The sequence below is a fragment of the Thamnophis sirtalis genome, unplaced genomic scaffold, assembly GCF_051295495.1.
Source record: "Thamnophis sirtalis isolate CommonGarterSnake01/CBP01778 unplaced genomic scaffold, rThaSir2_p1.2 scaffold_9, whole genome shotgun sequence".
In the NCBI taxonomy this organism is placed as follows: Eukaryota; Metazoa; Chordata; class Lepidosauria; order Squamata; family Natricidae; genus Thamnophis; species Thamnophis sirtalis.
The window spans coordinates 35,048,194-35,069,401 of NW_028261389.1; the positions used below are offsets into that span (position 1 = coordinate 35,048,194).

Sequence of the window (21,208 nt, forward strand, 5' to 3'; positions counted from 1 at the left end):
TTTACAGGATTGTCTCTCCCCAATTGTCTTTACCTGTTTACCTGATGTAGCAAGAGGAGCATGCTCTGGGTACCATCAGCTAAGGAGAATCAGTTTGCACAATATTTTGGCTAATCCAATGTTTCTTCTGTGCTCAAACATTTAATTAGATATAACATAATGATATGAAAGTAATGGATCAATCTGATAACCTTCATGATTAATATAAACTCATTACAGTAATTCAAATGATGTTTTATTATGATAGTTTGTCATGTTCTTCTGTATGCATTTCATCTACCTTTCAAATTTATATTAACTGATATTTATAGGCTATGTCTTTGTTTAACACAAAGCAATGCTTTTTCATCAATTTATTCTGATTCATATTAGTAAGTTTACTGTATACAAATTTTTGGAATACTTTTTGTATCACATTGATATATTTTTAGATTAACTTAGTGGAACAAGGCAAGGTTAATTTCCAAAATGGTCCCTTCCATTTCTGTGATGTTTGTAAATCTTCCACTAAACATTGCAGAATCTGGACTTATTGTAATACTGTGTTTCCCCTGAAATTTGACCCCCTGAAATAAGAGCTTGGCCTTATTTTCAGGGAGGTCTTATTATTTTTGAAGTGCAGGAGGTGAGTTGGTCACCTCATGGTTGCTGCTGTGTTACGCTGCTGCGGCAGCGAGGCATGAGGTGCGTTGCTATGTCTACCGCTCTTTTTGTGGCAGCCATTAGCGTGACAAAAGGGGTGTTGTGGAAAGGGTTGTGGGAGCAGCTGTTAGGTAAGAGCGTGTGGGGTGTGTGGGGCATGTTCCCCCTTCTTTTTCCCCCCTCAGGCCTCGCCTCCTCACCTCGTGTTGTTTGCGCAACAAGCAATCAGAGGAAATAGCAGGGACCGGCTGCACATGTATTTAAATATTTTTGGGGAGGGCTTATTTTTTTGGGAAGACTTCTTATGTGGGGAGGTCTTATTTTCGGGGAAATAGGGTAGTCACTTGTTTGGACTGTCTTGTGGACTATGCCTTATAACTACTGTGTCACGCATACCTATTTTGGGGTAGAGGGAGGAGTAAACATATTTGGTCTGTATATTCTAATGAGATAATAGCATATTTATTCTGCTATAGTTAATAGACACCTAATTTTATTAATATTTGGGTGCCTAACTAAATGATTTTGTACATATGTTTGGAAAAATGCATAATGAACAACTATTACTTTTGTTGTTTTGTTTACATGTACAGGGACTAAAATATTTTTTTTAAACCCACACAATTATTTTTATTCAGGATGAGAATAGTACTTCAATTTTACCATGGAAACAATTCCAAATTCCAAAAACATTGTACACTAAAAGTCAGAAAATGTTCAAATCTTGACATGCACTCAATTCTTTTTGGCCCTGCTTTGATTGGGGTGTTTTACTACCTGCTGCCACTGTTAATTGTCTTCCTGATATCGTAAGCATCATAAGGTTAAGATAATTTATATTACAAATAATAAAAAAGAAAATGTCTACAGTAGTTTGAGCAAAGAAGTGAACTACTGCATTAAAAAAAAAAATCTACAATAGAGCTTGATTAGATTCTGCTGCATGACCAGTGAGGAGAGGGAGCCATAGAAGGAAAGTTGATGGTGTAGAATATTTATGTACAATTTCTGTTCCAAGTTCAATTACTTCTGTTCCATTTTACTCACTATGGCAGAAAGTCTGATTGTTACTACAATCATAAAATTGCTGGCATACTGCTTTTCATGTCTTCCTTTTATTCCGGCAATTCTTCTCATTCAAAAATAGGAACATTATATTATAAAACTTTATTAAAATCATCCAAAAGTACTGTCTATCTCCACATTTGTCCACTCATACCCTTTCTCTATCTCACAAAGCTCTCAAAGTAAGCTTAAACATAGTTTTTAAAAAAGAAAGAAAATAATCATCTTTTTAAGAACCTGCCATTTTAACTATTTCGCATTCTATCCTATTATTAAATGTGGTGGTGGACATCAAAAAGTTGTTTACCATTGTTCTAAGTAAGTAGTATCAAAATCAGGTATCAGTGAAGCAGTTGATAATTCATGTTTTGAATGAGTATCATTCCATTATATTGATTCTCATGGCCATATTCCAGAGTTTGTATTATTATTTATTAAACTCCAGTCATTGATACCTCTGTAATTAATGTTGTCCATGACAGTTATTTCTGTTTAACATAATTAGATTATTTTTCATAATAATTTCTATTAACACTTTCTTTTTCTAGACAGAAAAGGGGAGTGCATTACATGAAGCAGCTTTATTTGGAAAAGTAGATGTTGTACGCCTTCTTTTAGAAACAGGTAAATAATGATTGCCCGACTGATTTTTAGTTATTTCTAAATGTTTAACAATGCTGAAAAAGTTTTCAGTTTGTATCCAGTTCCAAATGATCTCTGATACAATGACCTGACTCTCATACAGTTATGCAGGATTTTTTCTTATTCTTAAATCAAATAGGTATTAGATATCAGGAATAATCAGTTTGTTTATTAAATTTATATACCAACCAATTTTGTTTTATTTAAGTACAATGACAATAAAGATTATACATTTTACTTGACTTTCAGTGGCACTGGATGGCTTGACATTATTAAATATTATAACAAGAAAACAACACAAAACAAAAAAGAACAAAGATGGTAGAGATAACAAACCTGGATGGAAACAAAGAAAAAGAAGTAGAGAGCTTCAGTCACATTTGCCAGAGACTTGCATGAAGAGCTAGGTCTTCAGGCCCTTTGAAACTTTAGTAGGGTTGGTATCATTCAAATCTCCTGGGGAATCTCTTTCTATAAGGCAAGTGCTGCTATAGGGAAGCTGTGCTTTGGGTTTTGGTAGATGGTATTGTTTAAGAAATGACACTTGTCCAATTGGATGAGGCAGGCAGATACCATGGGAGACTGATGAACCTTTATATAATCAGGCCCTATGCCGTGTAAGTCTTTATAAGTAGCGACCAGCACTTTCAGTTATATCCAGAAGCAAACTGGCAACCAGTGCAGCTCATGAAGCAAACATATTACATGGCCAGTTTGGCATAACAGTTAGGGTGCTAACCTAGACTCCCTTAGACAGGAAAGCCAGTTGGGTAAATAAGAGGCAGGAGTATTGGTATGTCTGCTGACTATGCATACTGACTAAACAACAACAACAACAACAACAACAACAACAACAACAAGGCATGCCCATCACTGCCTGCACTGCCAGGGCAGCTCAAGTAGACCATGTTGCAGTCAAGTCCTGAGGTGATCAGGACATGAATGATTATGAAGAGTTGCTGATCTTAGAAGAGGTATAACTGCATATACCAAGACTGATGTTTAGTTACAATATGTTTTAGGTGACTTAAAATAATAAAATAATGAAGAGATTTGGAAAATATTTAAATAAATTAAATACATTAAAATATTATGGCTGGGGAATTCTGGGAGCTGAAGTCCTCCAGGCTTAAAGTTCCCAAGGTTTATTTCAGATTTATTTATTTCAGAATAATATGGCTCAATGGGGAAGGGTATTTATCTAATAATTCCAAAATCCTGCTAGTGTAGTTTGGGTAGAGCTGAATGATATATGTTTTTATCTGTGTTTGTGTTTCTGTGAATGCATATTAATAGTTTATGTTTCTTAAATTACTGACAGTACTGCTTGAATACCCAACTAGTTAATTTTAATGCAAGGGAAAATACTAAGAACAGTTCCCACATGATAGGACTGAATATAGAAAGTGGCTTATATCCAGAAGAGTTAAGTCATCTTTGTTCCCCAGGATATGCAAGGCCTGTTGCTGGCAAAAACACCAATGCCTGCCAACCACAGGTTTGGACTAACTGGAGAGATCTATCTGTCTGTTGGCTGAATTCCTCTCTGCTGATCTCATATTTTGTTCACCTTGACTTAATCCCCGCACTATCTAGGCAGAAAAAATGGGTTTTAGGATTGGAATCTTAAATGTTCCATATTACATCCCTTTCCCCCTATTTTATATTCTGTGTTTCAGGAATTGATGCCAATATAAAGGACAATTTAGGCAGAACAGTTTTAGATATTCTGAAAGAACATCCATCGCAACAGTCACTCCAAATTGCTGCATTGCTTCAAGGTCAGTCAGTTACATCATGTAAGTCATATAAAATGATTAAATTACAAAAATCTCAATTTTATTTGTATTATTTATATTTTCATATTGTATATTAAAATTACCACTTAAGCATATTCGGTACATGGTACTTTTAAACTCTTCGCTTTATATGGTTAACATTATAATAGAAATATGTTTGCTTGAGAGTCTATTTGGTTTCGTGGTTTTAAAGTTCCAGGCTAGAAACCAGGAGATCTTGAGTTCTAGTCCTGCATAAGGCGTGAAGCCAATTGGATGACTTTAGTCCAGTCCTTCTCTTTTGGCCCTAAGAAGAAGGCAATGGCAAATCCCCAAAATGTTTCCAAGAAAACATTATAGAATTGTCCAGGGATTTGCCAGGAGTCAAGATAAACCTAGAGGCACACATTCAATTTTTTTCAGTATAATTATTAAAGATATGTATAATTTCCCCAATGTTATCACTATGTGGGTTATGTGTTTTCTGTTGCTTTCTGAGGGTTAGACTTTGCAGGAGATGAAGATTTACGTTATGATTATTGTGGCTTCTGTGAGTATCTATTTATGCCTCTGCAAACTACTATTTCAATAGATTTCAAAGTCAGTTTTTGGGGCAGGACTACTTTATACTATCTACAGAATACTCTGAAATACTTCAGCTTCTCTTTTACTACCACAATATCATGAGAAACTCTCTAACTCTTCTTTCTTCAGGCACTGTTGGATTCTGTAGTTTCTTCATTCTTTTTTTGTTCATTTTCCTCTATCTTTTTTAATTGTTTCCCATCTATGACCTCTAACAGGCATGATCTGTGTTGCCTTTCTTTGGATTGGGATCAGCAGATATTGTGATTATTCCTAGAATTTTATTCTATAATTATATTGTCATTGTTCAACCAGGTCTTAAACCTTGCTTTGGGAGCACTATTGGTTGTAGATTGCTTTTCGTTTTTGAAACTGTGATATAAACACCATCACTTGGCTCCAGTTCTGAATGTTTCCTATTGAAATAGTGCTGGTTCATGCTAACATACCAATAAGGATATGTTTTCTTATTTCAACCGAATAACTACAACTCCCTTTCATTCTAGGCTCTGCATTCTCACATTTCCAGTGAGTGTTAATCCTCAGCTGCCCTTAACTGTGGTCTAAAAATTCAACTGTTTACGATAATATCCTAAGAAGTTTCATGCTAAGTTTGATTTGCGATTACCATGGGCTTCCTCTTCTATAATCTGCTAATCCCATTTGGGATAATCTCCCTTGGATTTGATCATTATCTCTGTCTGGTGGACTTTTTTTCCAGGATTATGAAATAAAATTTGAGTTACCTGATATCTTGTACTCTTAAATCTTCTGAAAAGGACTTCAATATCTAATTGATTAGAATTATGGCTGAAGGATTACCTGTGGGAGAACAAAGAACTGGTCCATGGCCCACAACTCTGTCAATTCTAGTCATGAGACTCATAGAAACTTGGACCAGTAGACATAGTAGGAAAAGAGAAAGGAGTTGTGTGCAAATCATGCAAATAGAAGCTTTTTTATGAGGCTGGAGAATCTCCGGCTGCTTCAGAATTATGAATAGCTGTGTCAGCATGTTGGCCTCAGTATATAAACATTTCCTTTCCAATTCCTTAATGCCACAAACAATTAAGGATTTCTGCTCTTTTATCTACTCTGTTGTGACTACAAACATGTAGAGTCCTAGGTACTTTCTGGCCTTAGTTGTTTGCTTGCAGATGTTTCATTACCTGCGTAGCTAACATCATGAGTACATGATGTTGAATTGATGATGCTATCTAATTGTATTGTAATGAAACATCTGCAAGCAAACAACCAAGCTAGAGAGCACTATTCACTCCACAATTCAATCCTGAACTATGTCTATTGGATCTAGAATGTATGATCTGGGATCTTTTTGCCTTTTTGACATTTTGTATTATTTCTTTGATATCTCTGTACATCAGTCCTTTTTGATTTGGTGAATTGATCTGTATTGCTTTCTCTGCTTTTGTGAACTCTACACTACATAGTTAACTTGTCTTTGCTTGTTTTATCCATTAAAATAACAATAATTTCTATAGCTCTTAGAGCCGTCAAGTAATATTGCATTTAGCCTGGCATCTGCCTTACTCTCTTCTCCAAGAAAACTGTACCAAAGGGTTCTAATCTAATTCCTAGTTATTTCATATTTAAAATTAAGTAGTTCTAGCAGGTTCTGAAAATTACTCAGTTTTTAGATCTAACACTCCATTTCTTTCATTGCTTGGTTATCATGAAACTGCAGATTGCCCATTACTGGATGACTTAATATGTGTTCTCCATTTAATTTTACTTTAAGAAAAAGCTTTCTATATGTGCATTCCAACATACAAATACAGAGATAGTGGGAAGAGACTGTGGACATTTAAATAAACCTACCTCCCTATATTTACATGTCTTGCTGCCTTTAGTCCTAATTTGATCCCCAGTAAGCATGGACAGACTTATAGAATCCTATCTTTACAACTCTGTGGGTTTGCAGAAAATAACCCAATAATCCTTCTTGCACCTTCCCCAATCTTCTCTCACATCCTTGTATAACCTTCATGACCCCTCCTGAGCCACAAGTGCCTCTCATGAACTCCCTCATGCTCCCACACACCCTCTTTTACCCAGGTGACACCATTCACACATACCTTTGAATATACACACCCCTCATGAACCATCTGTTCAGGGGTGGGTTCCAGCAGGCACTAGTGCCAGTTTGCTTGTGAAAAACAAGATGGTGGTGCCTATAACACTGCCCGGAGAACCAGTTTCGGGGCGTGGCAGGCCTAGGTCGCTGGCGGTTCCAGTGACCCAGGCCACCAAACCACTGTCAGTTTGGCCGAAACAGTCCGAACCCGTAGGAACCCACTGCTGCCTCTGTTGCACCCTTGCACAACTTCCCCAACTCCCGCATGCCTCTTTTGCACTTTCCTGCATCCTCCCTTGCTGTACCTGACCAATGTAGCACCTCACATGCACTCCTTCACATCCTCTTCATACCCTCTTGCTCCTTCCTCCACCCAGTAGCAGTCACTTACCTGCCTGTTGGCCTGTGACTTGCATTATCCACTGGCTTTCCCACTGATTTTTATTGTTGCAAGCTAACAGGAAGTTCCTCATTTAATGACAGAGGAAGTCAGTTAATGATGGCAGGTAGGACTGCTGGAATTGCCACTGCTGGGTGACATTGTCACACTTCACGTCCATATCTCTTAGTGACAGAAATTCCAATCTCAATTATTGTTGTACGTTAAGGACTAACCATAACATTTGTTTATAGAGACATAATACTATGATAGATCTTTGAAAATGTAACTATACTACTGAATGAAATTTTCTAAAATGAAGTTTTAGCACAGTAAGAATTTTAGTTGTAGATACATTTAATTGTAACTTATTACCATTAAAATCAGGAAATATCACAGAATTGGCTGTATGAGTTATGATTGCCCAATAGAATTTAAGTTACATAACTTAAATACAACATAAGAAGAATTCAAAAAATATTGTCAGATGAATTTTCAAATTTTATTTATGGGATGTATTTTTACCATAGATTACATAGAAAAAGGAAATTCAGAAGTTCCAGAGGAATCCATAGAGGAATATTTAGTATCAGATCACCATTCCAGTGTTTTATCCCCAGAAGATTCTCCTATACAAACAAGTAAAAGTAAATATTCTATTCTTAGTAGTTTGTTGTGTGTTAAATGTGTTAATTATTAAAGGTTAATAATTAAAAACATAATCAGTATGATATTGTACCGATTTTGCAAACTACTAGAGATTTAATAATAAAAAATTAAATATATCCGTCTTTGCTTATAAAATGTTAATTTTTGTAAAAATATTATATAATTGGGTTTTAAATATTCTAAGGTATATTTTAAGTTTTTAAATAATCACTACTAATTGCCAAGTACCATATTTTGTTAAGATGTAGACCTAATTTATCATACACTTCTACTAAAAACCTTTCTATATAGTCATTAAATGATGTTTCTACCACTACTGACTTTGCTTATGAGCTGTATCATTTTAACAATGGGTATGCTATGGCAACACACTTAGTGCACACTGCACATGTGCCAACCATCTTCTCAAAATCAAGTTCTAAGGAATGTGTTATAGTTTCTAAAGCTTGATTTAAAGTATTTCTCCCACTTCTTAGTGTTCTTATGGCTATGCCAATATCAATATAGCCTGTTTAAAAAATTAAAATATTGTAAATAGCAATGTCACTTATATACTGCTTCACAATGCTTTACAGCCCTCTCTAAGCAGTTTACAAAGTCAGCATATTGCTCCCAACAATCTGGATCCTCATTTTATTGACTTCAGAAGGATTGAAGGCTGAGTCAACCTTGAGCCTGGTGAGATTTGAACTGCCAAATTTCAGTCAGCCGTCAGTCAGTAGCCTGTAGTAATGCATTCTAAACACTGTGCCACCATGGCTAAATTATGTTTTTTTTAAAAATAGTAGAAAGCACCAAACCTCACCAAGCACCATTAATATCAACATTAAAGATACCTTAGAAAATATTCCCAACTTATATAAATATTTAGTACTAGAAAATAAACTTAGAATAGTACTTTGATAATTACCCAGTTGGAATGCTACAGGAATTGATGGAATACCCACAGAAATATAGTAAGCACAGAAGAAAAATCAGTAAAAGTTCAAATCAATCTATGCCAATAAATCTGGAGAAGAATACAATGGCCAATTGATTGGAAGAGGTCAATGTACATTTCAAAACCAAAAAAGGAAACTTAGCAGAGTATGTAAACTATAGTATAATATCCTTAATTTCACAGTAAAATAATGCTTAAGATCATCAAATATAGATTAGAGCCCTGGAGATGCCAAATATTCAAGATGGCTTTAGAAAAAGCTGAGGACATTAATGCTGATATATGCTGGATAATTGTGGAAGCCAAATAGCACAAAGGAGAAATCAGTATGTCTTTATTATAGAAAGGGCTTCAACTGATCATGTCAAGCTGGGGAATATGCTTAGATAAAATGAAAATCTTGGAACATTTCATTGTTCGGACGAGAAAGTTATATACGGGTCACATGGACAGAACATGGTAAAAAGACTGACTCCAGGTTGGCAAAAGAGCACAATGACGGTGTATATTCAACCCTTCTTTATTCAATCTAAATGCTGGATATACATTATGGGAAATTGAATTGAAAGAAGACAAGTGTGATTTTACCACTGGAAGAAGAAATATCAATAACTTTGGTTATGCTGAAGATACTGCTCTAATAGCTGAAAATGCAAAGGATCTGCAAGTGATAAAATATAGCAATGAAATGCAATGGACACAGTGAAAAATGGGACTAAAATTAAGTATAAATGAGTTCAAACTACTGACAATATGTACAAAAACCAGTCTTACAACTGACAATGAAGATATTGAAGTGGTGAATAGCCTGCTCAACCATCATCAGTAAAGTAACACACAGTTAAGATATACTCTACAGCCTAGTAGAGTATGCATTGGAAAAGATATGCATTGAAAAAGATATGTATATGCTTTGATGTGCCTAAACTTACAAAGATCTGAATAATGCAAGCAGTGCTGTTCCTTGTGACAGTTGATAAAAGCAAAATTTGGAGTTTGAAGAAGCAAGATAGGAAGAGTACTGATGCCTTTGAACTTTGGTGTTTGAGAAAACTCTTGCGAATACCATGGAAAACCAAGAAAAAGATCATATAACAAATATACTCAGAGTTCTCACTAGTGTTACTAGAGGAATAAATGACCAAGGTTAAATTATCTTACTTTGGATACATTATGAGAAGACCTAGCTTGGGGGAGAAGGGTCTAATGCTTGGAAAGGTGAAAGAAAGCCCTGCAGTAAGGTAAATGGACTCAGTTACAGTGGTGATGAATGCACCATTAAAGACCTCACAGAACAGGATAAGGAAAATCTGTCTATGTGGTTGCTAAGAGACATTGACTTGATAGCATCAATAATCAGTTTATACAAATCACACAAGATATATTTTAAATCCTAAGATTGTAATTGACTAAAGGGTGAGGATGAGCAAAGGAACACCCAATAGCTCATATCTGCCCCTGTTTGAACTTATAGTTAAATATATTTTTGAATATAATTCACATAACAAAACAATTGGTTTTTAAGAAAATAATTGATAACGAAACAATAAAAATCTACAGTATTATGATAAATGCACTATTTATATATTTGAAAAAAAAGCAGGAAATAGGCATTTCCGCCTGAAAGCTGTTGTAGTTCAATAGCTTCATTTTGGATTCCCAATTTACTTACTGATCCATACACTAATGGATAGATGTGTATGAGAACTTTGCTTTTGTGATTATTTGCAAATGATTCCCAAAATGCCAAATCGATATAGAAATACCAAATAATGATAATATAATAGTATGTTAATGAATTTTTTTTTAAATGGATTTCTGAAAATTTAATTACAGAAAAAGTGAACATTGATTTAAAATTTAGTATTTAGAATTAACAACTAAGCAGCATCCATATTACAATCAACCACCATAAACATGTATGATGGACTACCTGTATAACTCAAATGTATTCTACAGAATGACATTATTTAGTCATGTTAGTCTCCAAACTTTTGATGTGTGTAATATTACATCAAATGATAACATCCACATAAAAGAGAAAAAGGAACATGCTATTTATGAAATTAACTCTTCACCTGCTTCTGCTGTTTGATTACACCAAGAAGAACATACTTCGAATCTTAAATTGACTTATTTTCTTTTACTAGTGACTGATTATTATATTTTGGCTCTTGTAAAGGTGAAGCTGTGACTGGTGAATTATCAAAACTATTAGATGAAATCAAGCTGTGCCAAGAAAAAGATTATTTAGAAGATATGAGCCATACTATATCAGATGATTATCTGGATGATGCTAGCAAAGTATCAGAAGAAGAAACAGTAGCAAATGGAAACCGAGACAAGTCTAATATAGTAAGTGAGAAAGGGTATAGTTTAAATTCTAGCGGATAACAATAAGATTTAATTGTGTTTCATATGTTGTATGTTAAAATGTTTATATGCTGCAACACTTATTTCTTGCATAAAATATAATTAAAATTATATAATAAACTGAAGTGGCAGCTGCATAACAAGATTCTTTAATATCTCCCTGAAATCATTATATTGGTTTAGGATTATTTTTTTAGCTAATTACTGGGAATTTACTGCTCATTTGTTTTGTTCTTATAATTTTGTAAATTTTATCCATCTTTTTTTAAAAATTAAATTCCTATACTTACCATTTTCCTTCAACAAAGTTATTTCAAGCCATTCTCATAGGTCTAGAATTGACCCTATACACCTATTTTTTTCTGTTGAACAATTTATGGCATTCTAGTGAATTCTTCCTTGTCTAAATTTGACAACAAACCTCTGACTAAAACCTAATTCTTAATTAAAGTATTACAATAGTTAGATTTTGTTTTTAGGTATTCATCTTCCAGTAGATGGCAGTGTGGTTCAGTAAAGAAGAGCATCGGCCATTTTATACAATAGAAGGAACTTCCAAATGCATGTTTCTTGGTTAACTTAACTTAACTGGCAGGTTTTGGTGCAGTATGAATGCGAAAGGATCCCTGATGATTGAACTCCAAATACCATGCATTGACAGTCTCCTATGGGCTGTGTAATCTTTAGGATAGCCACTACCATAAATTATTAAATGCATTCCAAAAACCATAATCAATTTAGCTTTTAAAAAAATATGCTAATTATGTTTCAGATAATCAAAAAAGAATCAGTTAATGATTTAGGAAATTTTGGTACATTACAGTATTAAATTAAGTGGAAGAAATTCAAAGAGTTGAGAAAGTAGCATGTTAAATTCAATGATTAAAAATGAAGCAAGAATTCAAGAAGTGACAAGGAGAACATAGGAGTTTCCAGAAATGGTTTATTTAATGCAATAGTAACTTATTTAAAGGCAGCAATTTCTAAGTTATTGCAAATGCATAATAGCAATAACAACAGCACTTAGACTTATATACCACTTCAAAGTGCTTTACAGCCCTCTCTAAGTTTACAGAGTCAGCATATTGCCCCCAACAATCTGGGTCCTCATTTTACTGCTAGATCAGCAGTTCAGCGGTTCAAATCTCACCGGCTCAGGGTTGACTCAGCCTTCCATCCTTCCGAGGTGGGTAAAATGAGGACCCAGATTGTTGGGGGCAATATGCTGACTCTCTGTAAACCGCTTAGAGAGGCCTGAAAGGCCTATGAAGCGGTATATAAGTCTACTGCTATTACTGACCTCGGAAGGATGGAAGGCTGAGTCAACCTTGAGCTTGGCGAGATTTGAACTGCCAAATTGTAGGCAGCGGCAGTGAGCAGAAGTAGCCTGAAGTACCTCTAACCACTGCGCCACCATGGCTCTAACCCATGGTTAACCACCATGTTAACATATAACATCATTGAGAATAATTTTAGGTAAAATTATTTTGAATTTTAACATAATATGACCTATTTTAATTGATATATTTCCTTTAGATGTTATCTATCTATTATCAGCGTTCCAAATATCATCCACAGATGTGCCAACATGTCTCTGCCTTGGACTCTGATTTAATTCTGCATGATATTTGGAATGCTGACGTCTATCTATCTATCTATCTATCTATCTATCTATCTATCTATCTATCTATCTATCTATCTATCTATCTATCTATCTAAAATTCAGCTGTATTCATATTCACTTAAGCTTGGAAATACTGCTACTCTGTCCTCAGAGATCATCTTCCACAAATCTGGAACAAACAGAAGAGGAAGAAGAGGGTGGAACTGAAAATAGTTGTGGACCTACAGGTTTGTGGGAAGCACTGACACCTTGCAACGGATGTAGAAATCTTGGGTTCTCCAGTCTTACTCAGGTATTTATCACTTTAGATACAAATCATGCTTGAGTATTTTCCCGTTAATATGTTGGAAATTTTCACCATGAACCTTGTTCTCTAGAAAGTTAAGATAAGGACAATGGATACCATTGCTCCCAAGTGACCTCTGTCAGATTACAGATCCCAGTGGTGGGGTTCCATTTTGCACAAAAATACATCAATAAAAGAAATACACCCTCTTAATGCCCTTTTGAGATGTTAAACATTCCTTTGACTCAATTTCCAGAAATTAAAAAAATCAATGTCAAGGTCCTCAATCCTCACAGTTCTCTATGCAGATAATGCCATCACAATTTCCCAAACATATATGGCAGCAATATTTCGATACTGCAGCAAAATCACCTGGATTTAATTTTGAAAAATCTAAAATTGTAGTCTTTGCTAAGAGAGCAACACAATAATCCTGGACAATAGGAGGGAAAAAAATGGAGCAGATCGCTAACCAGAGATGGTTACCCACTCTAAAGCCACCTGGAATACACACCAGAATCACTAGTAGTGCAGATGCTGTTTAGATTTTCAAGTGTTGTTAAGTGTTTCTTCTATACAAGTGAAGAATCCCTGCAGCATTAAAACTTTGTGAGGTCAAGTCATTGGCCCAAACACTTTATGGTACACAAGTTGGAATTTATAGAAGAATATTGTAGAATGATGCACTGGAATCAGTGTAAACCAAAAATTGGAAATCAATCCTCACTGCACCCAATGGAACAGCAAATGCTCAGTTAAAGTTTGAGATAGGCATGCTTGCAATCCTGGCAAAGGCCTGGATGATGATGATAAACTATTGGCTGAAAATCTAACTCTTCCCTTTGGACTGACCCCTGTAGTTTTAACAGACAATTTTCCTTCTCCCTGGAAATAAGCTGTAAAGCAAAAGTTGACATATGAGTTTTCCTTACTACTCATTATTTCTTTAGAGAATGACTAAGCCAAACAACTGCTGACCAAAAAGATGTGGAGTTTCAGGCTACAGTTAAAAGGTTGGCCCAACATGGCAAAAAATGTATAAATAAAGACACTTGGGAATCAGAAAAATATCTTTAAAAAATCTAACTTTCCCCAAGTTCAAAGCCAGGGATAACATCTTACCCTCTGCATTGTTGCAAGTTAATTAATGGTACCTGCCCATGGGAGATTGAAACCATTCTGTATGTATTATTACAAGCTATATCGGGATATCAAGCGTGTTTATAGTCTTCCTTAATATGTACATTTCAAGGATGGCCAGACAATTTCTACATGAAACAGGAAAAAAAACACTTATGCATAGCTAAATTTTGTGTTGCTCCGATGAAGCCATAACTGGTCACAGAAATAACCACTTCTGTTTTATTCATCACTTCAGGTTTAATATGATAACAATCTTGTTTTAGGTGATATGTACAGTATTTTTCCTTTGTTGACAGTAATAATTCAGATTTATACTTGCACATGTAGTAGCTATATTGCATTTTATCATTTTATGGTAGTATTTTATTTTGGCTAGGTATTTAATTTTACGTTTGTGTTATATTTTTAGATGTTGCTGATCATTGATCCAATAAAGTACAGTAGTTCTCACCTTAAAACCATAACTGAACCTGACAAGGATACTATCAGACCTGTTTTTTATTATCTTTTCTTCAGCAGTTGTTAAGCAAATGCTGTGACTGTTAAGTGAATGTTGCATAGCAAACACACATTGTTTGCTATTGGGCAGTTTTTGCCAGAAATCAGAAGTAAATTGCTGTATTTTTCAGTGGTAGGGTTTCCGGAGCCTTTTTATTGATATAACATAGTCATGTTACTGTGATTCAAAAGCCATTTGGGCTACTAACAAAAGAAGACTGCTATGAGATTTTAATCACATTGCAACTCCCATCTGCCCACTTCTTTTATCATTGTATTTGTTTATAACATAGGTTCTAACTTGACTAACAAAACAAAACTGTCTGGTATAGGCTGTTGACAAAAATATTGAAATCATTTTCCAGATAAGTACCTCTCTAAAAGAAATTTCTCGTCTCCGTTAACAAAGTCTTGTCCATCTCTTTTGTATCTACTTAAATTGTATGGAAAATAAATTGTAGAATATATAACAAAAAATCTTCAAGATAGAAAACAAATTACAGATTAAAAACAAACAAACAAATGAGAACAAAAAAGAATAATGACATATGTCCATTGTATCTCTTATGACAATAGAGAGCCAGTTCAAAGGTTGAGAAAAAAAACACGTTTCTTCAGTTCAGGTTTTAATTCTGCTGTTGTAACTTCTTCCCACAATGGAAATTTATCTTTTCAGCACTTATCCCAACTCAATAAATTGATATATGGTAAGCAAGAAGCAATCTTGATGAATAAAAGAGAACTAGGAGATGTAGGCATAGTATAATAGACTTTGATTAAGTGCAGCATGCAAAAATAAGTGGAAAAACTTAAATGCCTTTATGTAGGAACAAGTGATATTGTCAAATTCATTCAGCTCTGCATTTAGACTTGTTCCCAAGCGATAAGTGCTCTTCTGGGAAAGAATAGAAAAACAGCATTGTACCTGGTGTTAGTGAGTGGGGCTTCTGAAAATAAGAAAAGGTAACTGCATATCATTGTACACATCAGGCATGTGACAAAGTTAAGTATGTCAGCATTTTCCTGATAAGGTGAATATAAATCATACCGTTTTCTCTTTGTAAACCATATTATTGCTGTATGCTAAAATAATAAATGCCCATTTTACCTCTAAACCTTCCTCCTACTAAATGTAGAGACTTGTCAGGTACAAACAACCAGATCCACCTATGTAGAGTCCAAACTAATTACTTTATTGTATTTTGCCTATAATACAGGAATCCTCCCAGACTGCTTGCCTTCACTTGGAAACAGATAACTATGGTTCCATGGGGCTTAGGGGGAATTAGTAGTAGATCTCTGGCAGCTGTGCAACAACTAATTCCTCACTTGACTCCTCCTCCTTGTCTGGTTGGCTGTTTCCCATCAAAACCCTAGGATTGGAAAAGCTGCCAGAACAATTAGATCCTGGTCATACTGCAGGGCAGGATGATCTTTTTCTCCTGCCAACTATCAGCTGATTTTGTTGCCTAAGCTGGCTTTTTGGTGGCTCTGCTCCCTGGATCCAAACAGGAGCACCTAGGAATGACCCAAGATGACTTTCAGATGATCGTGGGCACACTTGAGAAGAGGAATCTTGAAGATTGAAGTTTTCTAATAGGAGTGGCCAGAAAGTTGGGTCTTCATTTTTTCCTGTTAGCTTATTGCTTTTTTAAAGTATGCCTTGGTTTTAACTACATTTTCTTTTGTATTTTAAAAGTTATTCTTAAAGGTTAATGGTTAATACTGATGGGGCTCAAGGTTGACTATCAGCCTTCCCTCCTTCTGAAGTTGGTAAAATGAGGACTCAGTTTGTTGGGGTCAGTGACATGCAGTGAGGTTTATAGCTGGTGAGGCAAAAAGAAAGAAAGCAGCTTTTGCCTGTCCTGCGGCTTCTGTCGAACATAGCGGCAGGGCGGGCAAAAGCCGCTTTTTTTCTTTTAAGAAAGAAAGCGGCTTTTGCCCGCCCTACCCGCTTCTGTCCGACATAGAGGCGTCCCGCCATTATGTTGGAGTCGGACATAGTGGCAGGGCGGGCAAAAGCCGCTTTTTTCTTTTGCGGCAAAAGAAAGCAAGCGCCAGCCCGCCAGCAGAGGTGGGTAAAAGACCCACCTCTGCTGGCGGGCTGCCCCGACACAGAGAAAGAAAGCTGGCGGGCTGCCCTCCCTGCCTCTCCTACCCCCTTCCCTCTGAGTGAAGAAACAAACACATGCGCGCACACACACACACACATTACTTACAATTACTTACAAATTAAATTAATTTTGAATTCCTCCCCCTCCATCCGACCCACATACCTTTTCCAGCTGTTTCACAATCACAGAGGATTTCAATTCTGCTCTTGCCTGCCATCATGAAAATGTAAAAATATAAAAGGAAAAAGGCAAGAGTTGCTGAGATCAGGCTGGGTTAGCTGTTGCCAGAGTCCCCAATGGATGACTCTGCTTAACTGTTTAAAAAAGCCTCTTAAAAAAACGCCCTCTACAGGAGGAGGCAAGAGAACCATGTGTCTCATCTACATAAGGAATTTTTCAGCTTTTAATCCTTGCTTAACTCTGCTCAAGTGATCATAAAGTCAGACTAAATGAGGCACATGGTTCTCCCGCCTCCTCCTGTAGTGGGCACTTTTTAGAGACTTTTTTAAACAGTTAAGCACTAAGCAGAGTCATCCACTGTGACTCTGGCAGCAACTACCTCAGCCTTTTTCCTTTTACATTTTTTTTCCCTTTTCATGATGACAGTGGTGAGGCCCTGCCTCCCCTGCCTCCCCTGACTGCACGTCACTGGTTGGGATTATGCAAATAATGTTTCTGCATTGTAAACTGTCCAGAGAATCCTGTAAAGCTCTATGGGATGGTATATACGCCCAAAATGTTATTGCTATTGCCACTTAAGCGTATTCCTTATTTTTGAAATTATCTGTTTTTCTTTCACTTAAACAGTATATTGTCTTGTAGATTTATAATCTAGAATATTTTACAGATCTCTATTAAAATATACATAGAATATTGAAGTTTGCAAATTAACGACAACAAGCACAATAACCAGACTTAGAATTGACAGTACAGATATTGAAGTGCTTGACAACTTCCGATTTTGGTATTCTTCGTGATACCCTGTACAAGCCAAAGGTGGACTTGAAGAAGCAAAACAGGAATAGTACTGATGCTTTTAAACTGAAGTTGGAGAAGACTCTTGAGAATACTGTTGACAACCAAAAAAATGAACAAATCATCCCCATTTGTACTTAAGGAACAAATGACCAGGGTCAAATTATTCTACTTTAAACATGTGAACTCTTACCTTTCCATAAAGAGTCTAATTTTGGGAAAGGTGAAAGAAAAGAGAAAAGAGGGAGGATCAGCAGCAGGATGGATGGGTGACAGTGACTACACAACTAGAAGACCTCTAAGACCATCAGAGGGACAGATTATCATGGAAAAAATATGTTGTTTCCCTGAGTTGACATCAATTTGATGGCTCATAATCAATCAGTTAATGTATTTCAGACCGATATGGGAAGATCTTAGTGGCGAAAGTGGCATAATCTCTTTAATGAGATATTTGGACTCCTGGAGAAGGGACAGAAGTATCAGTAGCAGAAGCTGGTTAGTAGTCCTGTGAAAGAACTGGCCTGCTTCCTGCAGTTGCCATATGGCCAGCCATATGTGGCTTTGCTTTTCTTTCTGTTATTTTTTTTCTTGTCCTGCCCTATGAACTAGAAACTGTCCCTGGACAAGAACTAGCCATATCATGACTATAGTTTGTGGTAACTTTGTTGTCACAGCTGTTTTGTCTCTGAAACAGGAGAAAGATTCTGGACTGGCATTTTAGCAATAGCACTAGCGCTTAGACTTATATACCACTTCACAGTGCTTTATAGCACTCTCTAAGTGGTTTAAAGAATCAGCATATCACCCCCTACAATCTGGATCCTCATTTTACTGACTTCGTAAGGATGAGTCAATCTTGAGCTGGTCATAATTGAACTCCTGGCAATCAGCAGAATTAGCCTGCAATATTGCATTCTAACTACTGTGTCACCATGGCTCTTGGTGGCCATGGGAAAGATTGTGAAGGAATGTTGGGAGAGGTCTTGGGCATTTTGCCCTTTTTTAGATGAGAGACAGTAGGGTGGGAGTTTTGATTGGCCTGTCAAACTGGCGGCCCACAGGCTGGATATTTCACATGCAGGCAATGCCCATCCCAGCTCCGCAAAGGCAAAAAATATTGCAATATATAACTATCCAGCCTGTGATCGAGTTTGACACCCATGGAATAAGGAGATGTAAGAATGCACTATTTTTTTCTTTCTTCCTTACATGCCAAGAGCAGGGTGCTAATGGAAAGCTAGGTTGAAGTGTCAGCTAGATAAGCTACATGGCTGCTGAATGTTGAGTGTTAGAGCTGCCCTTCTTATTGGCTGGTAATGAGATGAGTATAGTGGGACCCCTGGCGAGGAGGGGCAAGGATTGAGGGTGATTGTTAGGGGGCAGGAGACAATAAGTGGCCTACTCCTGTCTCTTGCAATATTTCCCCATGCCTGTTATCACTGTGAGCTTACTATCAGGGAAAGCAGCCCTGTTGTTTGGTATCAATATCAGGTTCTAGCCCCCCAAAATTGATAATTTTATTATCAAACAGTCTACTACTGTTTTATTCATTATGTGCACTATTAATATGACACCTTTAATATTACCGTATTTTTTGGAGTATAAGACGCACTGGAGTATAAAACCCACCAGGTAGATAGAGGGATAGAGAGAGAGTGAAATACAGTAGGTAGGGAGAGAGAGAGTAGGTAGGTAGGTAGGTATGTAGAGGGCAGGAGAGAGAGAGAGAGAGAGAGAGAGAGAGAGAGAGAGAGAGAGAGAGAGAGAGAGAGAGAGAGAGAGAGAGAGAGAGAGAAGGTAAGTAGGGAGAGAGAGAGAGTAGGCAGGCAGGCAGGCAGGCAGGCAGGTAGGTAGGTAGGTAGGTAGGTAGGTAGGTAGATAAATGTTTCCAGGTGTATTTATCCATGTGCTGGAGAAGGAAATCACTGACAACCTGCAGCACCTTGTTTCTGCTGGCACAGCACTTGATCAATGTAATTCTCACCAATCACTCTAACTAAAGAGCTTTCCGAAAGGGAAAAAAAAAGTTTTTGCACTCTGCAAACCTCCCCAAAATGGCCCATTTTTCGTGAAAATGCCCCCCTTTTTTTCAAATAAAAGGCATGAATAGCCTTGGGGGGCTTGCAGAGTGCTCCTGGGGGGACGGGGGGCAAAAATGGGCAAAAAATGGCCCATTTTTTTTTCAAAAAATTGCATGTATAGCCTTATGGAGGCTTAGAGAGTGCTGCTGGGGGCTGGGGGGCAAAATATGGTCCATTCTTTGCTCATGTCTGCCCTCCCCAGCCTCCAGGAGCTCTCTGAAAGCCTCCATAAGGCTATGTACAGCCATTTTTGTGAGGGGGCAGGGCTTCGGGAGGCAAAAAATGCTGTATTCAATGTATAAGACACACCCAGATTTTCAGCCTCTTTTTTGAGGAAAAAAGGTGCATATACTACGAAAAATACAGTAAGTACATTTTTGGGAACTTTCTAAGATAGAACTAGTTTAAATTATTTATTGCCAAGTAACTGATATATGATAACATTTTTTTTCTGCATGCAATCTCAGATAGCTTTGACATTTCTGATTAGTTTGTAGAGTTTGAAAACTGAATCATCCCTAGTTGAGACTAAAATTATACTGATGAATGTCAGAATTTGAGTTTCAATATATTACTCAATTATGAAACAACAATTAATATATTCTTGAAAATGCATTAAATCTCTTTTTCCAGTATGAACATATAAGGACAGTGTAACCTTCTTTTGTGAGGAGTTTCATTTGTTCTAATACATTTTTTTCAGAATTTGCAGCCTGAAAAATGAAGAACTTCTGTTGAAGTTCTTTTCTTTCTCCTCTCATCCAACCCTATGCAAGCTTTTCAAGATTACTGTTTTAGCTGAGAAGTAGCCATCTTGCTAAAGACTGAAAGGAAAATAGGATATAACTATTAATTTTTCTCTTTTTCTGTTGTTATTATTATTAGTAAAAGTATTAGTATTATTATTTTGCTATTGTTAGTACTGGTGGTAGACATATGTAGAAAAGCGATTTTCTGAATTTCCAGATGCCCAGCTGATTATAGATCAGATAGGTGGCAGATAAAGCCTTGTGTGACTCCCAAGATCACATAAGCTAAAGAGAAAACACACCTTTAAATGGGCCATATAATTCTACATGTATATAGAATTTTCATTTACATCAGCTAGGTATATAATGATAACTTGCTGCATGGAAATAGAAAAAGTTCTGGAAGATTTGAAGACAATGCCCCTTTATCATTCTCTAAGAAAAGCTAATGTCCATAGATTGTTGAGGTAGTGTATTTGAATTGAATTCAACTGAATTCAACTTTATTTGGCCAAGTGTTATTTGACACAAAAGAAATTTATTTCCAGTACAGAAACACTTAGTGTA

At 36.4% G+C, this 21,208-nt stretch overlaps 1 protein-coding gene across 10 annotated transcripts in view; it reads left to right on the plus strand.

The window, feature by feature from the left end:
- The window catches only part of ANKS1B (ankyrin repeat and sterile alpha motif domain containing 1B), a 286,081-nt gene that overhangs the window by 38,877 nt on the left and 225,996 nt on the right, over positions 1 to 21,208 (plus strand). For all 10 annotated transcript variants that reach the window (XM_087723307.1, XM_087723309.1, XM_087723308.1 and 7 more), the window contains exons 5-9: positions 2,256 to 2,331; positions 4,029 to 4,130; positions 7,717 to 7,833; positions 10,978 to 11,150; positions 12,944 to 13,084. In XM_087723307.1, coding sequence (XP_087579433.1) covers positions 2,256 to 2,331; positions 4,029 to 4,130; positions 7,717 to 7,833; positions 10,978 to 11,150; positions 12,944 to 13,084 — 609 coding nt within the window. The remainder of the gene's footprint in view (positions 1 to 2,255; positions 2,332 to 4,028; positions 4,131 to 7,716; positions 7,834 to 10,977; positions 11,151 to 12,943; positions 13,085 to 21,208) is intronic.